Source organism: Schistocerca cancellata, chromosome 7 (assembly GCF_023864275.1).
Source record: "Schistocerca cancellata isolate TAMUIC-IGC-003103 chromosome 7, iqSchCanc2.1, whole genome shotgun sequence".
In the NCBI taxonomy this organism is placed as follows: Eukaryota; Metazoa; Arthropoda; class Insecta; order Orthoptera; family Acrididae; genus Schistocerca; species Schistocerca cancellata.
In genome coordinates, this window is record NC_064632.1 from 600,606,062 (window position 1) to 600,630,050 (window position 23,989).

The window sequence follows — 23,989 nt, forward strand, 5'->3', positions numbered from 1 at the left end:
GTTTTCCATGATTTCCCTAAATCGCTCCAGGCAAATGCTGGGATGGTTCCTTTCAAAGGGCACGGCCGACTTCTTTCCCCGTCCTTCCCTAATCCGATGAGACCGATGACCTCGCTGTCTGGTCTTCCTTCCCCAAACCAACCAACCAACCACCTTTTTTTTGTGGTTATACTTGGGTACCACAGACATAGGCAACAAAAGTGCCATGAGTAAATTTACTAATTTCATAAATAAAAAAATTAAGGATGTAGCTTACGATATTGGAAAGACAACATTTTTCTTTATGTAAAGATAATAACATTTAGCATCACTCAGAGATATGTTTAAGAGTCAATGGTCGAACCAGCCAGTTTTGTCACAAACCCTAGATATTTTCGCACATTGGCACATTCCTATCCATAAAACAAATTTCTATCAGTGAAACATGAGAGAATACCTGTACGCCATAAATTTGCCGTAAATCATCAAAGTGAAAATACTGGACAGAAAACTACGAACGTCAAACTCGTTGATCAGATGTCACAGCACAAGATCTTATCCGTCAATTGTAATAATAAATCGTCAAAAATGTGTAAGTGCAATCCAATAAAGAACGATACACTAAGCGAGTATATAAATGAATTGGAATATAATGATCGTAACACTACCTTAATGATACAAGTTTTATTCTTTCTTTAGGGTGTGGGCGCAGTGACTGGCTGTCAATTCCTACAGATATTTCTGCTGCGGTCTCTGATGGGTTAGATGGTTTGATTTCCACTACGTCATTCTCGTGATCACGTTGCAGACTTCGCCTACAAATCTTTCCATTATTCCTTGTTTGCGCTGAGTTCCAGACTGGCTGCAAGAATCGGTTAGAATTTACATTTCCCTGCTGCTGCTGTTTCCGTTACCGCCATACGTCCCCGACTGCTTCCGTCATGCTACTGAGGCTCATTATTAAATCTTTTGCCTTGATACTCATTTCTTGTTTATATTTTCCATTCATTACATGCTCCAGATGCACCTTGCGAATTCCGTTCTTTATGTTTCATTCGGTCCCTCACGTTTTGTCTTCCTTGACCAAGTCTAACTCTTATAGAGCGCTCTTGAATGACTCTGTTGTGTCGTTACATTTGCCAATGAGCAGTTCCTCGTACATCAATGGCAGTTCCATGTGACAGTGTCGCATTGTCTCCTTATTACTGCGTGGTTGGTCCAGGTAACGCCTCTTGTTGACAAGTGTCTCGAAAACATTTACTGGACTGCGACGCCTCGATGTTTCGTAATCCTTCCCTAGCATAATCTCCTGTTCAATCCTTTCCTCGGTGTCCTGTGACCAGTAGGTATTTAGGAAAGCCTCTCTGAATTCACCGTAACTGCGGCAGTTTGCAGCAACGCTACGCATGTGCTCTGCTATTGAGGCTTTCAGGTATCCACAGAAAAATTTCACTTTCCACGAAGCCTCAGTATGGGACCCGAATTAGCAAATTAGATTTACAAATTCTGGGAGGAGCCAATCAGCGACTCCACGTCTCTTTTTTCTGAAAAAAAAAGAAGATTTTAGACTACGGAGGCGCCGTTCTCAAGGTAAGCATGGCCATGTTTCGGCAAAAAACTTCTACCTAGATGGGACGACAGTCCCTAATTTACGGAGAGATCTAATGTTTCTAGCCCAACCATTTCCAGTTTCTGAAAGAAGGCTTTTAAGTTGCCCAGATAGTCATGCCCGTGAAATATATGTTTTTGCTGCTCGGTAAAAGAACCCTGTCACTTCCTGGCGTCAGGAGAGCTACAGTTCTGACTCCACTACACACGTGCACCAACCGCTCTAACATGAGAATGCTTGGAGTTTTCTGACCATCCCACCATTTGGAGGAAAGCTCACGCTGCGGCAGTCGCTCTTAAATGGCTTCCTCCTCCCACTTTCCACCAACTGGCTAGCTTAGCAATGGTCTGTTGCCCGGCCCAGGCAAAATGTTTTGCGGAGCCACATCCTCCTGCTCTGACCCTAAAGGGAAAGGGGGAGTGCGACGGTCCGAAGTCTCTCTGCAGATATAATCCACAGATTGATTCGCACAGCCAGGTCGCTGGACACAGCACTTATGGTTAGCAATCCGTCTTTCTCCATGTTCTCCGTCGCCTCCAATATGGCCCCTCGTGTACCAGTTCTGTACAGGCTACATATACAATTACATGGACAGTCCACATTTTAAACTAGTGGCCACGACTCGTGTAGTACCCTATCATACCTAGTAATCTATGACTTGCGATGTTAGGAATTGGGTTTCTCTTTGTAAAACTGAAAAATTTTGTATCGAGAGAAAATGTTTTAAGTAGAAATATTCATAGTTTTGCGCCCCTTGACTTTCTATATATTCCGAGATTTCATGGCCGACCGATCCCTGAATGCTGTTTAACGCTCGTCTCGTGTCATCAGAGTCGTGTAGAAATGTTTTCATACGTCTAAGTCGCGCGGAACTGTGGTCCGGCTCCGTACTTTGTGTACCACGCGCTATCGGCCGAGCGTCGTATCGTGTTAAGCGAGCGCTCCCGTCGTATATGGGGCTGAGCCGTGTATGTGGCTCCAGACACTCTTTCGTTATTTTGTCTTTGACATTCCTGGCGAGCAACGAGCCCACGGGGACGTGCTGTGGCCTCTGACTGAACTTCTGCGTGAGCGGCCCGTCCGCATATTTGTCTCATCTCACCCGCCAGTTCGTTCTGCTGGTAGTGAGGAGCAGTGTTCAAAGATGAGGCAACTGATATACGTGTATTGAGAAAGACTGTAACAAAAAATGGTTCAAATGGCTCTGAGCACTATGGGACTCAACTGCTGAGGTCATTAGTCCCCTAGAACTTAGAACTAGTTAAACCTAACTAACCTAAGGACATCACAAACATCCATGCCCGAGGCAGGATTCGAACCTGCGATCGTAGCGGTCTTGCGGTTCCAGACTGCAGCGCCTTTAACCACACGGCCACTTCGGCTGGCAAGACTGTAACATTCTACAAGTAAATAATAATATTTAATCTGAAATAGTGTAATGATACTGTGATCATGAACACTATGACCATGATAACCAATGAAATAGACTCGTATATGCATTACAAACTTGCAAGATAGCTGACAAAAGTTATTCACTGTGTAGTGTTGAGGCTGTAATGTTGAAAGCAACTTGGACAGTCAGTTTCTTTTGTTCGAATAACAGAAGTCATCACAGTAACTGTATTTATTTACGTTACAAGTTTTGTTTGTACTTTCAGTCAAACACCACCTATAACAAGGAAGTATTCGAAGTAGCAGCAAAGCAACATCTGATCCTAGATGGGGGATAGTTTATTAGCAAAGCGTTCTACGATGGTCACTGATAAGAAGCAGAAAAGTTATGACTAAGCAATCCGTTCGAATTGTTCAAATGGTTCAAATGGCTCTCAGCACTATGGGACTTAACATCTGTGGTCATCAGTCCCCTAGACCTTAGAACTACTTAAACCTAACTAACCTAAGGACATCACACACATCCATGCCCGAGGCAGGATCCGAACCTGCGACCGTAGCGGTCACGCGGTTCCAGACTGAAGCGCCTAGAACCACACGGCCACACCGGCCGGTTCGAATTGTACACTGAATGCTAGACTCTAGATTGTACCATTAAGTTCTACAACAGTTCATAACTTATATGAAACGAGATTTTTCTCTATATATTACCCATCTTTGTTTACAGGATACTTTGAATTTTGCTTACTCATGTGTGAGAATCATAATCACAATCTCCTGCTTTCTCATATGTCTTACCAATCCCGGCTACTAACACTGCTTCGTACAGAGAAATATTTTCTGTTTAATTTTAGCAACTTAGTGTAAAAGATAAATATTAGTCTCTTTTAGATGTTGTATGGATTTATGACATGACATGTAATTAGTTATTTCTGCTGATTATGACTATTTACGTGAAGGCTGTGCATGTTGCACATAAACAACAGACATTTATTGCCTCCTGTCTGCAACATATTGTCTTTCTTCTACTTGAGCCTTATTTTACCTTTTTTGTAACTGATTATGATTTGTTGCTATTTCAGTGTAACATGTTCTTTTTTTCAAAGAAAATTCCGCACTGGCCGTATGAATGATTTTCTGCGACCGGTTTTGCACCACTTATCGCTGTATCCTCAGGCAATCTGTACAAAAGATAATATAATAAGAGCTCATATAAACTATTCGACCCCCAATTCTGAGGTGTAAAGAAACTTTTAAATAGCTAGTTTTTTGAATGAAACAAGAAAGTATTCACATACGCTATTTATAACATAGTAACGTTGAACATTGCCCTGTAGCCACTGCCCACCATTCACGTCCAATATGCCGTCATCTGGTGAAAGCGGTAGTTCAAATTTAAAAATCTTTTTTAAAAAATCTTTTAAATGATGGTAGCAGCAATGACCTAGAAAATAAAAATAAAATTCGTTGCTGATAAAACTCTTCTAAACACGAATGACGAAGACCGGAACATAGCATGAACAAACAGCGGAATTAGGGCCATGTGAACATATCATAATATATCGTGCAAGTTGAAAGGAGCCAAGCGGCAGCAGACACGGCCTGACTGACCGGCCGAAACCCAGAAAGCGCTCACACAGTGCCACCGTATTGTTTTTTTTTCTAGGTCATTGCCGCTCCAATCAATTAAAAACATTTTTAAAATAGATTTTTAAATTTTAACTACCGCTTTCACCAGATGACGGTATATAGGACATGAATGGTGGGGAGTGGCTACAGGGCAATGTTCAACGTTACTATGTTATAAATAGGGTGTGTGAGTACTTTCTTGTTTCATTAAAAAACTGGCTATTTAAAAGTTTAATTTACACCTCCGAATTAGGGGATCGAATAGTTTATATGAGCTCCTATTATATTATTTTTTGTACAGATTGCCTGAGGATGCATCGATAAGTGGTGCGAAACTGGTCACAGATTTAATAAAAATCATTCATACAGCCAGTGCGGAATTTTCTTTGAAAGAAAGTCGAAGTCTGGCTGTGTTTCTTTTGAGGAGGTCTGACAGATTCAAATGGGCAGCCCAGGGACTGATACGAGATGGCAGACACACTTGCTCCTGCAATACTGAAGACACCAAATAGACAGGTATGACAGACCTGATGTTTATTGTTTTGAAAAAAAGAAGAAAAAAGTTCCCACTGAATAGGAAGACTAAAGTAATGTTATACATCACATATTCCGAATGATAAATTTCGTAAAAATGTAATGCAGAGAGCTTTTACAGAAAAGAAATGGCACATTGGAATACTTACATTTTCAGCTTTAATAATTGTGAAAGATTGCACGAATGGAGTGAGTAATGAGTACAGTCTTAAATTTGTGTTTCTACAAACTATCTTGTGTTTATTATCATAGATTTCTTCATAGGTCAATACTTAAAATGTAAAGTATGATTAGAATATTGCTGAACTGGTTTCTATGAAGTTAATTTTTTGATGCCTCAGATGTAAATGCTATACATTTGTTGTACAAATACTTTCCTTAAATTGTTATGATGTTTGCCAACAATTTTCAATTTTTGCTAGTATACACTGAGGTGACAAAACTTATGGGATACTTCGTGACATCTTGTCGGACGTCCTTCTGCCCATTATAGTACAGCAGCTTGACATGCCATGGACTAAACAAGTGGTTGGAAGTCCCTAGCACAAATACTGAGCTTCTATAGCCATCCATAATTACGAAAATGTTGTGTGTGTAGGACTTTGTACGTGATTTTACCTATCAGTTACGTTCCATACATGTTTGATGGGATTCATGTCAGGTGATCCGGGTGTCCAAATCATTCACTCGAACTGTCCAGAATATTCTTATAACTATGCAAGTAGAGTTGTGGCACAGTGACATGGAGCACCGTTATCCACAAACATTCCGTCGTTGCGTGACGTCCACAAATAGCTGCAGATGGTACCAGAACATCCAGAGAACACACACAGTCCGTTCCACGTAAACACAGACCACACCATTGTGGAGCCACCGCCAGCTTGCACAGTGCCTTGTTGACAACTTGGGTCCGTGGCTTCGTGAGGTCTGCACCACACTCGAACACTACCATCAGCCCTTACCAACTGAAATTAGGATTCATCTCACCAGAACACGGTTTTATAGTCGCCTAGGCTCAAACACATATACGTCACGAGCCCAGGAAAGACTGCAGGCGATGTCGGCAGTTAACAAAGGATCTCGCATCGGTTGTCCAGTGCCACAGTCCATTAACGCCAAATTTCGCCACACTGTCCTAACGAAAACGTTTGTCGAACATTCATCACTGATTTCATGCAGTGTTGCTTGCCTGTTAGCTCTGACAACTCCACACAAACGCCGCTGCTCTCAGTCATTAAGTGAAGGTCGTCGGCCACTGTATTCTTGGCACGCTCTTGACACTATGAATCTCGGAATATTAAGTTTCCAAATGATTTCCGAACTCAAATGTCCCATGTATCTAGCTCAAACTACTATACTGAATTCAAAGTCTGTTAATTCCCGTCATCCGACCATGCGCATGTCGGAAACCTTTTCACATTAATCACCTGAGTGCAAGTGACAGCTTGGCCAATGCATTGCACTTTTACACCTTGTGTACACCGTACTACTGCCACCTGTATATGTGCTTATCGCTGTCCCACGACTTTCGTCACCCTGTGTGTTATTTAATAAAGTTAATGGAAGTTTAAAATTTTTCATATCCATTAGACAAAGTCTGTTAGATATAATGAGATGTAAGCAAAAAAATATATTCTTACAAAATGTATTCTGACAATTATTCTGTTTATTACTTTTCTGCACACGTATATTTTCATATTTTATAGGCACAGATGTCCTACAGAATGTATTGTAACAATCATTTTCTTGTTGCTTTATTACACACATAAATTTTCATATGGCACCTTGTTTTATCCCTTGTACACTTGCAGTATGTCTTACATAAATATGGCAGACCAGGTTGGATGTAATAAACTGTGCGACAAAACTTTGTAGTAGATGAATTTGTATAGTTTTGAAACATCAATCACATGTTTGCCAACAGTAAGAATTCCAGTAGAATGTGCAGTTCGTAAGCATGAGCTCGGAAGATGGATCATAAACAAAGTCTAAACATAGCTGTTTTCATTGCTAATGAACTATTTATTTAAAAACCAGATACAAATTTTTGTATGTAGCTTATTGCTGGAAGTCGTGTCATTGATAGGAATAAAGTATATGAATTAAATAAAAAATTAATAAAATCTTTATAATCAATATGTTCATCATGAACTAAAAGCCGATTTTATGTATGCAAAGCTTTATTAAACAGGAAACAGAACCTATGTATAAAATTGCAGATATGTTTGCGACAAGTTGATGAATATTTATTTAAGAACTGTAAAATCAACATTTAACGAAATACAGTGGTTGTTGTCATGTATTTATAGATGGTGGCACTGCCAACGAGTGGATCCGTTAGATAGTCTACTGGTTGTCATATGTGGGTCAGAATCTGGTTGTGCTCCACATCAGAATAACTTGTGTTTTTGTAATGTATTTTAAAAATTGTGAAAACAGAAGTGACTGCAGTGAACAACAGAATAAGGTGATTCAAGAATCTAGTATCGTCCACAGTATTTTGACAACCAATCTTACACCAAGATTATTCCAGGCAGCGAACAACAGATTAGACACCCCAAATTTTAATGGAGGAAAAAAGAGATGAGTCCTTATAGTTACAACTTATAAGTTTGTTCTGCCTTGTTAAAATTTACAACTTCGTAATGTGCTTCTGTAAAAGTGATTTGTCCCTTGAGTTTCATAATTCTACTTTAAATTTTAATTCGATTCTTAGTCACATAACAAGCAGAGTATCACATAGGGTCAGTGTGTTATTATGGAGTGAGTAATATTAGTCGGAGAGGGTGGCCAGAAGCCCTTCCTTTGGTACTATGCTAAGTATGTTGTTGAGAAATGAAATCTGTTTGTTGTATGAAATTTAGTTTTTGAATTTAACAAACTGACATTCTTGATGATAAATTCATCTGCCCTATTATGAATATCATTATTATGTTGGCAGTCTGTTTTTGTAGTAGCCATGTCCATTGATAGTCACTCAAAGAGTGCTGTGTGCAATATAGACATCGGGAGGGAAAGATAAATTAACGAGAAAAGAATAACTTCCTTATAATTTTTATTTTACTGAAATAATCGTACAATATAATTGAATAATTATTTAACTCTTATTTGAACTCGCATATTAAAGATGCTTAGAGATTCTATTGTTACAGCTATATAGTCACTGCACAAGTAAGTATTTGTGTTATAAAACTGATGCCAAATTCGTCAACCTGTTTCCTCTGTTATAAAAACGTCCATGCTTTGGTTTCCCATGTAGTCCTGAATCAAGATAAGTGCATATTTCTGGGACTCAATCTCTGTTGATACAAATCCCATTTCCTTGAAATGGAATGTGACAACAGATTGGTTCTCCACCTCCTCCTGAAATTCATATAAGATTATTTCACTTTATTTCAGAGTTGAAATAGTCTGTAGACACTTACCATTCTTGTCTGTAGAGCACCAAAAGATGTATCAATGGTGCAAAAATGCAAGAAGAGAAACAAGCGTTTAAATTAATAATTTGAAATAATCCAGAATCCCTTATTTCATTGTCCTATGGTTTGTAACATATGAAGGGCTTATTTCGATAGTGGTACAAGTCCGATTTTGTTCATTTTGAGAAACAGAGTTCTAAAGTTAAATGAACGCTAAAAATCTGCAGTTGGGATACCAGAAATATTCAAGCATATGGCTTCTTGCTAGAGATGAACCTTTCTTTCTGTTTGTTTGGATCATTAATGTCGGAAGCAGTATAGGCAGAAAGTGGAGGTAATGGACTTGTACCACTATTGAAATAAGCCGTTCATATATAATGTCTACCTCTCATGACATTATTGAGGGGCAAAACAGGTTAACCTAAGATTAACAGGGTTCTCCTTGATTGTATGATACATTGAAGAAGCAAAAGTTTAAACTATAAAATATCCACTTTGGACTCATTTAATTTTCAGATTTTTTCAAATGTAATTTATTCTTTACTGTGTTTAATTTATAGAGCACTTCCTTCACAGCGCATTTGTCTGTCTTTGGAACACATTACTGCAGCATTTTGCATGCCATGGATTCGACAAGTTACTGGTAAGTTTTCAGAGGTATGTGGTATCACGTATGTCTCACCATATGTCAACTGTTATTGTAATTATCCGCCCATGGATAAAATAGTCTCAGGTTTCAAACTGCATCAAGTGGTTAACGGCCCAAGGGCTTTCAGTAGAGATCTCGTCTGCCATTGTCAAGTAGTTGACTGTTGTCTGGTTGTTGCTGCCATGCTTATATAGACGCACAGTGACGTCACTGGCTTCATTGCAGCTGTATAGGCATGACAGCGACATCCAAAGGAACCCCCTTCTCGCTCACATTGGACGCATTCACATCGCCTATACCATCTGTAAACTAGATTGCAATAACCCCTTGTTCACCATCTGATCACCAACTGTGGTATGCTGCCACGTCTTCACAAACACATCCCTCCATCCCTACAACTAATACAGGCCAGGCCCTAACTCAACGCAGCTTCAACCAACACCTTCTCCCAGATAATGAGCTGTCCCCCGATATTTGTCCCTCCTACCAACTTTAGCACTTCTCCACCTATCCGAATCCACGTCACGGCACCTCTCTCCTTTTTTTTCTCCATCCAGCCCTGTCCCTTTCCTCTTGTAATCACTACCCTCCTCACACACTACATTACTCCTCACCCTCTGTCTTCCCACTTGTATGTATTCCCCCTGTCTATCTCGTGTCCTACCTACCCTCTCCATAGTTTCCCCTCCCTAACAGCCCCTACTTCTTTACCTATACCCCTCAACCCTATGGATCATATTCTCTCCTCTGACAATAGTTCTTACCCAGTGCAGGTCCCTTGTATTTTACGTGAAAATTCAGTGCTTCAGTGTTTTTTATCAGATAAATTTCACCTTTCTGTGATATGTTTTAAAATGTATATAATTTCGTTTTTTCGCTGTCTGTCTTTGATTTTTAGTTTAAAATACAACAACAACTATAAATTTTGATTCCTCTTTGTATACGTTTTTTAATTTGCTTGGTTGGAGAGTGGAATTTTGTACCACTGACAGCCCATCCCCACCCATATGGGGCTGGGGGGATAAAATAACAATACATAAAAAAATACCCTCGTGACAGTCAATCACTTGACATTGGTAGAAGAGGCCTCTCCCGAAAGCTGAGGAGGATGTCATTGAATCACTGTGGCAACACGTGAAGATCATGTGCTTTGGAGCCCCATATTTAACATGTGCGCTGAATGGTGTGCTCCAAAACACTTGTGCTTGCATCAACATTATCTGAGTCATCAGATATGCCATAGGTTGCTGCTTATCCTGATTCGTTGAGTGGGCAATTTCCATGTTATATGATCAGGCGTGGACACACAATGTCCTGACTCTCACTAATGGTTTCACTGCCCTCTCACTACTGTAGCATGCGAGCTGCCAATGAGACTAATCATTACCGAGGTACAGGTGCTGGGCCCTATCTGTCGATTGTTAAAGTCGTTTATGTCAGTGGATTACGTGGTCTGCGGCCTGTATAGTCGCTAGAACGAGTCGCTATTCGGCTCCGATTCACTTATATACGCTTCCCTAATGGAATCATCTGCCAGCAACGCAAACAGGCAACATTCGATCTCAAAACGTTCTAGCTCATCAGTGTACATTATGCAGAAACATGTAAGTTGAGCAGGTTACCAGACATTTTTAAAATGTGTGCTTCTATTGTTCAAAAACTTTTGTGCTTTAGGGATGCTAACTTAATATAAAGAAAAGATGACATTAAATTATACAGGTCACGTGGGGTCACCAACTAATTAGGGTTCTCCTATTTTGTTGGAAGATGCTACAAAATAACTGTGTATATAGGTCAAGGAGATAATTTTTACATAACAAGAGAAGATGCAGTCTACATGATACTTGAACCCTAACATTAATGGCAATTTTGATAAGTAGCTGCGCTATATAAATGAACAAGTGTATTTTGTCAACACAGTTTTCAATAAACAAAAGTCAAGATTATTTCATTTCGCTATATTTTTGTCACATGAAATTCTGTACGTAAGAACAGAACAACTGTCACTAGTATTCAAATCCAAGAAGTTCTCCTACCATATCTACAACCTACCAGTCTTCTTATGGTGTATTATGAACGAAACTTTGGGTTTTACTATCCTAATTCCCCTCTCCTGATCCGTTACTGAATGGTATGCCACCACATTAGTTCAGATTTCGCTGATTGCTCATCATGGTCATTTTGGGAGGCATGTGTACGAGGAAGCAATATGTTGCCAGACTCTTCTTGAAGGGGAAGCTGGCACCTGTCTCATTGCGTCTGCTAGTGTATCCTGATGAGCATTTACATGATCTTCTCGCGCTTATTAACCGCACTGGAGAGGAAATGCATTAGTTTTCTTTCGATTGTCTCTCTTTTTCAGATAATCCTCTACGGAAAGCATTCAACACTGACGAGATTTTTGTAAACTACCTTTTCCGCAGATGATATAATGTGGAAAGTAGTGCTGTTGGGCGGTGGGATCTGGAACGAAGTCGACTTATCCCGAAGGTGTTGTGTTGATGTCGCTACTCTGAACAGGCTGCTCCACTTCAGCAATGTTATTGTCCAGACATCAGCGCCATACAACTGACACCTTATAACGGAGTGCGCTTCTGTGCTGATACAGCCATCGTCTCTGAACTGATCCTCTGCTGTACACAGTACACAGAGGTGTTTAATGTGTTTGTAACCTTCCGGAATAGGCATTTTGCTAACTGCAGTAAGGGCACTACTTCCTAACCACAAAAGGCATCCCCACAGAGCAACCCACGTCCGCCGTGGACACCGCGCATTATGGCAGGTGATGATCTCCAGGCGGTCACCGAAACGGTAACCTTTTCATTGGGTAGCCACAGGATTCACTCCAGTTGAATCATTCCCAGTCGTCGACTGTCCAGTGGCTTTACTGTTAACACCACGCCGAGCTTTATTCACGACTGACTAAAGCTACGTGTGCACACGAGGAGCCACTCTGACATATCCCATACTCCTCAGCTCCCTGCGGACACTCATTGTGGTAGCCAGCCTGCTGGTAGAAGTTTCGAATTGACGAGTGATTCCTTCAACTAATTTCAAGCAATTTTTTACAACCACCCTCCACATTTGTCACCAGTCTCTTTCTGTCACTGTACGGGATGTCCCTAGCTTTGGCTTGGATGTGGTCCTTCCTTCGAGTTTCCACTTCATAATTATATTACCTACAGTAGACGTGGGCCACTTCAGAAGGGTCGAAGTGTCTGTGATGGGTGGCACACTCGATGTCCGCGAGCCCTCCTGACCCAACTATTTTGCCGTTGCTGCCTCTCTGCTGGTAGTTCAATATTTCCAGCCTCTGTACTTCCTGATGGATCCTCCTCTAGTAACATCTAGTGCTCAGTTCTTCACTATAAAGGTGTCTACATCACCCACGCGAATCTTCAAACATTACTTATTGGGAACAGTAATGGAGCTATAACAGACGAAATCAGTTAACGTGTATCGAAGGAATGAGAATAACAAACAGTAGACTAAAAGTTAACTGATAATTGCTCTGAGAACTGATAATTGCTCTGAAATTACTAGTCATAAAAATCATCATATATTAAGAAATTATGTGCTTTACCGCCGGATTGTCATCTCCTAAGCGAACTGAATGTTGAACTCTATTAAAAAAAATCCAACTCAGGTGTCTGTATAGAGTTTGATATTACAATTTCAATGATTTTCCTGGGAAAATAATGTTACTGTAAGCAAATGTAATTTTAACAACAATGATATGGGGCTACAATATTAGAGTTCCTTAGCTAATACTTGGAGATCAACACCATTATATCTCAGATCGTGATGTACAAAAACTAATAGAGCAAAAACGAGATGCCAAACAAAAGGATTTTCAATGAATCGTGTGCAGTTGCTACACATACATTTATAAATTATTACTGTGGATATGTAGCAAGAAGTCTATATTTCAGATAGCTTCAATTTTGAACGTATTGCTTTTCCACAAGTCTTATTCAGTCCTTAATTAAATTATACCAAGCAGAAATAGTACTGATACTCTCAGACGGTCTTCTTATATGGTCTGTGAAGTAAGATGCATAGGTATAGAAATGTAGAGCATATGGCGACTCATCTCAATGGAAACGTGAAAATGTTATGCAGGTTCGAAAGAATTAACCAAATTTTGCTGGAAGGCTGTAAGGAAAATTTTATTGCTACTGCTGGAGAAAGTGGAAATCAATTATGTCACTTGTTATGAGAAAGGAAGAATGCACAGGGACTCCAGCATGAAATCGTTGAAAAATCATGTAGAATTATTGAAATACCGATTAAGCTAACGAATATTACTCCAAAACACGTTAGCGTTCTTGTTTCTTATGGTTATTGTGTTTAAAGTGCGGTAATTTACCTGACAGACAAAAATATTACATAGCTCCCAGTAAGGCAAAGACTGATAGCTTCGAACAGCACTTTTTCTTAGTGACACCATTCTCTTCTTGCTATGGAAAGCACTTGTCCCATTATATTTTATGGTGCCATAGTGCTCCAGTAGACGTACAAGGCTGTTAAAATTTACATAGTAAAATGCCTTACACCAATTACAGAAATACTGTAAACTGTATAATTAATGGCATACATTTTCACCATACATGTGAATAGCCTTAGCACTGAAACCATTTAGAAGGCCATACTGTGACGAAATATATTATTTTTGGCTGGAAGTTGGTTATCTATTATATTTCCTAAATTTTTGTATATTGCTGCCAAGGATGAAGGTGGGTGGAGTTTGATGGTACTTCTTTAACTCCTGTCCTATAAATAAGTTGAATTTCAGCACTATTCACCAAATCAGGAATTTTTTCTGTGTATGAGATAAGTTATAACCAATTTAAAAAATTAAATTATTAGTAGATATTCTTAGTCTGATGAATTTCAATTCTGTTATGTAGTGTAATGACAGGAAAACTCCAAATGGTTACACTGACATATATTTTGGAAATGGATGGAAAATATTTTAAAATGTGCTGATAGGTTTTAGAGAGATAATTGCCAAGGAAATATCAGCTTTGTTATACCAAAAGCAATGACATTTATATTTATGGTATGAAGAACCATAATTATTATAATTATTACTTATGCCATGGCAAAAGTGATATGTAACCTATGATATAATTTATAACAAAAGATTTTAAAATTGTGATTTTTAATATATTCTCCTGCAGTTCATAAATTATGTAAAAATATGCATAATTGTTATGGAATATAACGAAATTACTAAATGTAAAACATATGTGAGAGAGTTTTAGACCAAATATCCAAGTCATAATGAAATTGAAAGGAAATATTTACAATAATTCAAATATTGTAAAACCGTGTAAGGTTGTAAATAAGGAAAAAAGTGTGTAAGATGCTCAACAGAGGAACTTTCTCTTCATTGCCAACATTGTCCAGGCACTCAGATACTGTAGTACAGATTTCTTGTCTCAGTCTGAATGTTGGAAGAGTAGGAGCATTTGAACTGCCTAAACAGTATTCATAATTGTACTTATTTTCCTTATTTTATCTGTGTGATGTTGAATGATGCTGGCACTGAAAATTATTCTGTGTGATATTTTTTTGGTATTGTGAACTCTGATCAATCTCAATGTGAAATTAAGTAAGATGTGGACTAGACTTGGGAAAATTAGGTGTTGGAGATAATTTCAACTTAGTTCTATATGTAGGAATCTCATATTCAGGAATAAATTTTGCGCTAGTTGAAACCATAATGAAATATAAGCAAAATGTTAAAATACGAATCATGAGAATCAAACAAAGTGTTCAGAGACGAATTGAGTGACAAATATGGTCTAGGGGGCAAGGGAAATAATCAGACTGCTGAAATAAACAGACAAAAGACAATGTTAGATGAAAAATAGACAAATTACCAAATAAAATAATTGATGTAAGAGACAGAGTAGCCAGTTTTGAAACTAAGTGGCAGTATTTTGAGGAATGAGAGGTGGAGATGAAATCATGATTGAAACGGAGTAGAGAAATCTAACGTGTATTGGAACAGATATGTCAAACAATAAAACAGTACAGCATGGTGAGGTAAATGATGTTGTACCTCATACTGGAGATCACAATGTATATGATGTGGATCAAATGAAAGATGAGGTAAATAGTTCTCCTAATGATTATGTAGGAGTTAAAGAGGAAGGATTGATTAAATTGGACTATGCAGACTAGATTGAGAAATTGTTTGTTGATTGTTACAGAAGAGAGGCAGAATGTATAAAATCTACATAATAACTTTCTAATCTGGACTTAAGTGTTTGGATGGGAATTCATAGAATCCTTTTACAAATTATGTCTACCATACCAATTTCGGATTGCACATGGAAAAAATTAACATGCAAATCTTTCTGCCTGAAGTCTGAATTCTCTTGTTTTATTATGGAGGTCATTTTTGCCTATGCATGTGAAAATCAACAAAAGAGTGAAGGAGAATTTTGATTATTGATACATTATGAAAAGATTTTACAGTAACGAGAAGCGCCTTTGTTTTTGTGATTGCACCCCAACTTGCATATCATATCTGTGACATGGTTTCTTCTATTTTGCAATAATATTACGATACTAGGTGGAAAATCACAGCATCATTTGCAAGCAATCATAGAGGGTTCCTCAAGTTGTTTGCTAAACCAGTTTTACAGACTGGAAATAACAAAGCTTACATAACTCATTCATGGGGAATTCTGACATAATTTTTGTTTCACTAGATTACTTTCCATCAGTTAATTTGAATTGCAATCTTTCTGATACGAAATTACGAATCCAGTGGCAAAGCAGAGCTGACATTCCGTAGTTACACAGTTTGATTGGACACCTCTAAGAAACAATGTAAAAAGCCTGCTAGGTATCTAGAAATATCGAATCAATTTGAGATCCTCTTTCGATACTTCTCACAACCCCTGTGAATAAAGAGTCAGTTGTGTTTCACAAGAACAATGTTTTCTGAACCCGTGATGACTTTCCGTCAATAGATCGTTTTCTTTGATGTAATGCATGAAGTTTGAAGACAGAATACGTTACGAAAGGTATCCAGTTTTCATGCACGGATTTTACAACAGGTGGATGGTTGCGTATGATTACTAAAAATAGAGCTATTTCATCAGTATGCTCCGAAAGTAGTTTCTTTTGAACACAGTCTGAACCAGGACACCATCCTTCACTAGTCGACTGAGGTTACTTTGCTACAGTGAGGGCGTCTACTTGAAAATTACTCTTGTTGGTGGTTACTCTTGATTCGAAGTCTGTAATACTGACTGCATCTTCTTTGGCGAAACAATTTCGGAAAGCGGTATTAGTGTCACTATCATCACCAACATTACCACTGCTGTCACTGTAGTGTTGGCAGAAGAGCCAACACCATGTTACGAAGGGAGGCAGAAATGCACGCGCTTTAGCTCACGCAGGCTGGCGTGAGGAGGGAAGAACTGTACTGACGTGAGGTCTGGAACATGACAAGGAATGAGAATTCAGAAAGTGGGCGTAATTAGTTGGATACTTAACTTTAATCCATTTATGATGAACATCGCTCTTGACGGTACATGATTCACAATATTATCTGTTCAGAATAGTAACTGAATATGGCGCCTTGCTAGGTCGTAGCAAATGACGTAGCTGAAGGCTATGCTAAACTGTCGTCTCGGCAAATGAGAGCGTATGTATACAGTGAACCATCGCTAGCAAAGTCGGATGTACAACTGGGGCAAGTGCTAGGGAGTCTCTCTAGACTATACCTGCCGTGTGCTCGGTCTGCAATCATTGATAGTGGCGACACGCGGGTCCGATGTATACTAACGGACCGGGCCAATTTAAAGGCTACCACCTAGAAAGTGTGGTGTCTTGCGGTGACACCACAGTCACAAAGTGGATGCATTTTTGCATTGAAATCTGTAAAGAGTTTCGAGAACCAGTAAACTGTCACCAGTCTTAGAGATTCTGCCATCTCAGAGTATGGCATGGCTTCCTTGTTGCTTCTGCAATTGTGTCCTGACCTGTTTTCTGTAACATAGGAAATCTGTTCTCTTTACTAACAGTTAACTGGGTATAAAACTCTCAGTTGCTATCAACGCTACTGTACTTCTTCAATTGTGAGCTAAATTTGGTGTAATCTTATATTTAGTGTGGAAGGATTATTGTGAAGTAGCCTGAAGCAGAAGGGTTTTCAACAACAAGAGCTAATATTTATTTTTATGTAGTCTAGTGGGGGGAGGATTGAGTACTTTTCATAACAGTTTAGGAAAAGTGTAAGAAATTTGTTCAGTATATAGCGAATTTTGTTCGTTTCTGCGAGATGTTTGCTTTTCTTTAGCATGAATCATACTCAGTATTCACTTATATATTAAGTGCATGAAAAGAGTAGCTGAAGTGTAGAAGAATGTTATTGTAGAGTAGACACGTTAATATTTATAGAGACTCTTGTATTTCATTAGGTAGAAAATCGTTCCTCCGTTAAAATTCTTAGAAGGACGTTTTTTTTTTAATTTCCTGCAGTTAGATTATTTTAACAGATATGATAATGAACCATTTTATTATCTATTTTTATTTATAGCAATAATCTTTTCAGGTCTTTGCCCATCTTCGGTTGGCAAAATACACATTTCAATCTTCAGATGTAGGTCGTTAAAATATCGACAGCAGTTTGAATGCTGCAGCTTGTCTGTGTGAAACAATAATTTTATTTAACTACTATGCGAGTTGTGTATTTAGGATATATTGTTGTTTAGGTGTATTTACTTTCTACTGTGCTTGTTTGGTGAAGTTTCACATTTATGTTCATGAAACAAACACTTTTTTACACGTATCCTGCAAAGAAACTGAACAGCTTACACCTTGTTACCAATTGACATCTTTATTTACAATGCAAAATTAAATATAAGTTCAAAATTAAAGTTTATTTAAAGACACAGAAAGTACTAATTCTAATTTAAGCTTCTGCCTGACTAGAAATTGAACTGGATTGCATGAATGTTCTGAGAGCTAGTATGTTTATTTGATAGGTATATTATTGGCTGGTTAATGGAAAGATATTGATTATTTTAAAAATGATGCGGTTTGTTATATGTAAATAAATTATTGTCACATATTTTACTCCCAGCTGGAGTGACATTTACAAACAATAAACACAGGACAACTTAATTGCTTGATGTATTATTGCTCTATGCGTTGGATTATGTTTTCTTCTTTTCTGTGCTTAGTGTGCCATTGTGTAAATAAATTACAGAACTTCATTAGAAAAACAATTTGTTGAAGATTCCTTTTTTTTCATTTAGGATGTCATTTGGGGATGCATGTTTGTGATAATGTATTTCAGTTTTATCTAATAAGTTGATTCTTTCTTCTTTGTTATCCAGGTGAATTATTTGAAAGCTGTGAACTCTCTGTGACTTGATGTTCATCTTCAGGTACGTATAGGACAAATATGATTTGTGAAAGTTTTGCAAATGAAGAAACACATAATGAAATTTCTTCCAGTTTGGTCAATGTATATAATTGAATATGGCTTTATTTAAGTTTGAACATTCCTGATCAATTGTATGGCTTGTTGCTATTTTTTACAATATTGATGGTTTGTCCTTCATCTTAGTATTTGCATTAAGTCTGATTCTGGCATTTGTTCCTCAGAAAAGAATTGCTACTTTGTATGGTAGTTGTCCTAAAAGTGGCATGCTTATATATTGTTCTATCAGCTGTGATGTGGTATCATTTAGTGTTTGTTCGATTTTATGGGTGGTTAAATGGTTCAAATGGCTCTGAGCACTATGGCACTTAACTTCTAAGGTCATCAGTCCCCTAGAACTTAGAACTACTTAAACCTAACTAACCTAAGGACATCACACACATCCATGCCCGAGGCAGGATTCGAACCTGCGACCGTAGCGGTCGCGCGGTTCCAGACTCTAGCGCCTTTAACCGCTTGGCCGGCTCTGGGTGGTTAGATGGGGATGCATTTTACTATTTATTTCATTTGTAGCCATTATCATAAATGACTGAATGATGTGAAGTTCATAAGTTTACTCGCTTTTTTTAAATGAATATTTTGCACTTTCATGAGCACTGTTTCTGTAGAGTGCCATGCTGTGCTTATCGACATGGCCCTGGGTTTTATTGATTGTTGCATGTGTTTATGTTGCTTTCCTTTGTACTTCATATTTGTATCTGTTGTTGAAGCTACTTATGGAGATTTCAAGAACATTTAAATCTTTCAGTGTCTATTATTCAATAGTGATGATGACATTCATCTGATTTTTGTTCACTTTCTCCCAAAGTTTATCAATTTTGTATGTAGCATCTTCTAATAATATTGTATGTCAACAACACTTCTCTTATAATAAACTTCTCTTTGTTAACTATCAAGGTGATTTCATTCAATAATTTACATCCTGTGTTGTTAATGAAAGTATCAACAAGTAAACTGGAGAGGCAGTGGGCCATGGATAGGTCACCTTACTGCTGATTTCACTTTTAAAAGAGACGTGCGTACATGAAAATACTAGTGTCAACCAATCAAAGAACTCATATTTCTGGTTAAGTCAGATTTTTATACTTAAGCATGTTGTTGTTCATTAGTTCTATTGTTTCCTTGACAGGTATTTTTGTGTAGAGGTTCATGTCAGCAAAGGATGAGTTTAGATGTACCAAGAATCTAAATGTTCTTTATAACTATATGGTACTGAGTACAATATAGCCAGGTATTAAGAGATTTAAATACTGTTCGAAACTTCAAACATCAAGCATCACCATCAACATCAACAAAAAGTGTTTAAGTGAAAATGCGACTCCTAAATGAATCAAAGTGGAGGTCCATACTCAAAATGAAGCACCAAAAATCATTAAAGAAATGTAATTATATGGCTCCAATCTGAAATCAGAAAGAAGCACAGGAAAAATAATTTCTATACCATATTTTAGTTGCATACTTTACGTTTCTAACTAAGTAGTCAGTTTATAAATACACAGCTCAAGTGTGCTTTACATTATGTGAGTATGGTAGTTGAGAAAATAACATCATAAAATTAAATGTAGACATAACCAAAAAATTAAAACCTTAAATCACATGTTCCAAAGGTAAATGAAAGTATGCATTTCACTTACCATAAATGCATGGTAAATTCAACTAACTTTATTTCCAGCGAGAGAGAAATAAACTTGCTAAATAAAGGACTTCAAGAATATCAGCCCAAACTAGAGTAAAAATAACGCTGCAGATATCATTTTAAGCACTAAAATAGCCTGTCACACAGCTACAATAATCCAGAATGATCACATTGCTATATGCCACAAACAATCTTATCACCAAACAAGCAGAGAACGACACAATAATTATTTCACAGTAAAGAAATAAAGGTAACACTAATGCTGCAATGTATAATATTGAATGTGTCATTAAGACCATTGAATTCTTCGACAACAATAACATAACAGAATTTCATTCAGATCCCACTTGTAAATTGCGGAATAAATTTTAAAATCTGATGAATAAGAGTGACTTCATTTAACTGCAAAATATGTAGATCATTGCGCTATTATGGGCCTTATGCACCATGGTTATGAACACAACTTAAAATCCACAAACAGAACATCACTGTATACTCTAACATATGTCCATTAGCAACACATTCAACTTTGAAGATACATACTCAGTACTCAATAGTTATGAAGTAATTAATCATATAAAGAACATTCAGATTCCTGAGACAAAGAAGTTCGCATCATTTACTATCACAAACCTCTACACAAAAATACGTGCTAAGGAAACAATGTAAAGAATTAAAAATACCTTACTTAAGTATAAAATCTAGACTTAAGCTACAATAAATGAGTTCACTGATATACTGACACTCATACTACCGTATAATTGCTTTCCTTTTGATAACAAAAAGTACCAGTAGAAAGATGGCCTAGACGTGGACAGCTGCCTTGACAGTTTACTTGCTGATATTTTCATCAACAACTTAGAAAGTAAATTGTTTAAGGAAAATGGCCAAATAGTTAACAAATTTATATATTATAACAGATATATTGCTGGATATACTAATCTTACTTGATGCTACAACAAAATTTGTTGAGGTCCTTGTATAATAAATGAACAAAATGCGTCAGAATTTCATCTTCACTATTGAACACAAGGCAGTGGAAGCTCTATATTTCCACCATTTCCTTGGTTACCTGGAGCTCCTACAATATACATAAATATCAAGTCCACAGGAAACCAACCCAGAGATGCAAAAATAGAAAACACATCATGTTACCAACATCAACACATATCAGTTTCATACACAGCAATGTTCAGCAGAATGCCCAAAATCCCTTTAGAAAGAGCTGAAAGAACTGATGAGCCAAACGCCATTACAATAGCTGGTTACGATAATGACCATTGCCAAAAATTAATACTGAAGATAAATAGTAAAACACATTCTCACATAACCAGCAACAAAGACGAACCAACATTAAGTAACAGTATATCATAACTGACAGAAAAAAAGGTGAGCAGCACGTTTTTAGAAAACCAGTCATTTAAAGTAGCAAATCTTTTCTGAGGAGCGAATGTTAGAACCAGTCTTTACATAAATAACAATATAAAAGACAAGCCATCCAGAGTAGCAAAAATAATAGTAAGTCACACTATCGATCAGGAATTCTGAACTTCACTGCAACTGATGATTACATATGTACAATGGCCAATGTTGTTGTGTGTTCAGTCCGATGTATGATTTGTTGTGGCTCTCCATGCTGCTCTATCCTGAGCAAGTCTCTCCATCTTCTAATAACTACTGCAACCTACATCCTTCAGAATCTGCTTACAGTATGCATCTCTTGGTCTGCCGATACAATTTTTATCCCCCTGTCCTCCCACACATCCTTCCAGTACTAAAGGGGTGATCTCTTGAAGTCTCGGAATATGTCCTATCTATCGATCCTTTCTTCGAGTTAGGCTGTGGCACAACTTCCTTTTGTCTCCAGTTGTATTCAGTATCTCATTAGTTGTGCAACCTACCCATCTAATCTTCAGCACTCCCCTTTTGCACCCTATTTTAAAAGTTTCTATAATCTTCTGGTCTCAGCTGTTTAGTGTTTACTCTACACAAATAGTTTCAGAAAGTCTTAGTTGCGCTTACATCTATATTCGATGCTAACAAATTTGCCTTCTTCAGAAATGCTTTTTTTGCCATTGCTATCTACATTTTATATCCTGTCTGTTTCGGCCATCATTACTAATTTTGCTGCTCAAATGATGAAACTGATCTACTGCTTTATCACATTTCCAAATCTGATTCCCTCAGCATCACCTGATTTAACTCTGCTACATTTCATTATCCTTGTTTTGCTTTGGTTGATATTCATCTGATATCCCCCTTTGAAGACACTGTCCATTCCATTCAATTGCACTTCCAAGTCGTTTGCTGTCTCTGACGGAATTACAATGTCAAGTTTTTTTATTGCTTCTCACAATATTTTAATTTCCTACCAAAATTTTTCTTTGGATTCCTTTAATGCTTGTTCAATGTATAGATTGAATAACATTGGGGACGGTCTGCAACCCTGCCTAACTCTCTTCTGAAACTCTGCTTTCCTCTCATGCTCTTCAACTCTTATAACTGTAGTCGGGCTTCTGCACAGGTTGTAAATAGCTTCTAATTCCCTATATTTTGTTCCTGTTCCATCAGAATGTCAAAGAGAGTGTACAAGTTAACACTGTCAAAACCTCAAAACCTTTCTCTAAGTCTACAATGCGACAAACGTAAGTTTGGTTTTTCTTAACCTGTCTTCTAAGAGAAACTGTAGGGTTAGGATTGCCTCAGGAATTCTTACATTTATTTGGAATGGAAACTGATCTTATCTGAGGTCGGTTTAGACCATTTTTGCCGTTCTTCTGTAAAGAATTCCTGTTAATATTTTGCAACCATGACTTATTAAACTGAAATTTCGGTGATGTTTACATCTGTCGGCACCTGGTTTCTTTGGAATTTGTATTACTGTACGCTTCTTGAAGTATGGGGGTATTTTGACTGCCTCATACATTTTGCTCAAGTTGTAAGAGATTTGTGATGGCAGCTGTGAGTAGTCAGACTGTCGTCTACTTCTGTGGCCTTGTTTCGATTAAGTCTTCCAGTTCTCTGTCAAATTGTTCTCAAAGTATTATGTCTCCATTTCATCTTCATCTGTGTCCTCTTCTGTTTCTATAACATTGCCTGCAAAATTTTATCTCCTTTGTTTACACCCTGAATATATGTCTTCTGCCTTTCAGCTTTCCCATTTTTGCTTGGGAGTAGATTTTGATCTGAGCTCTTTAATTTTGCTGTAGGCCGTATCTATCTTTCCCCTAGTGATATATGACTGTAAATCGTTACACTGGTCTTCTGGCCATTCGTGCTTAGAAAATTTTACACTTCCTGTTAGTTATATTTTTTGGACAGTTGTATATCCTTTCACTTGCTTCATTTACTGAATTTTTATATTTTCTCCTTTCATGAATTAATTCAGTAACTCCTGTGTTAACAAAAGATTTCTACTTGAATTGTATTTTTAATAATATGACCATTTGCTGCCTTCACTATTTTGTTTCTCAGAGCTATCCATTCTTGTCACAATGTCGCTATTTGAATCACTTTCTGAAATGTTTTGTTGTTTGTGTTGCAGTGAGCTGCAGAATCAACATCAGATCAATTCCTGTTGACAAATACTATTTCCTTCTTCTCATACAAGATTTTTTTATTTACGTGGTAACCACTCTCCCTTGTTTTTTAGTCTAATCTCAGCTAGCTT

At 37.7% G+C, this 23,989-nt stretch overlaps 1 protein-coding gene across 2 annotated transcripts in view; it reads right to left on the minus strand.

Annotated features, from left to right (window-relative positions):
* Positions 1 to 8,187: 8,187 nt before the first annotated feature.
* Positions 8,188 to 23,989, minus strand: part of LOC126092026 (uncharacterized) — a 489,900-nt gene continuing 474,098 nt past the window's right edge. For both annotated transcript variants that reach the window (XM_049907420.1, XM_049907421.1), the window contains one exon: positions 8,188 to 8,506. In XM_049907420.1, coding sequence (XP_049763377.1) covers positions 8,351 to 8,506 — 156 coding nt within the window. In that variant the 3' untranslated portion in view covers positions 8,188 to 8,350. The remainder of the gene's footprint in view (positions 8,507 to 23,989) is intronic.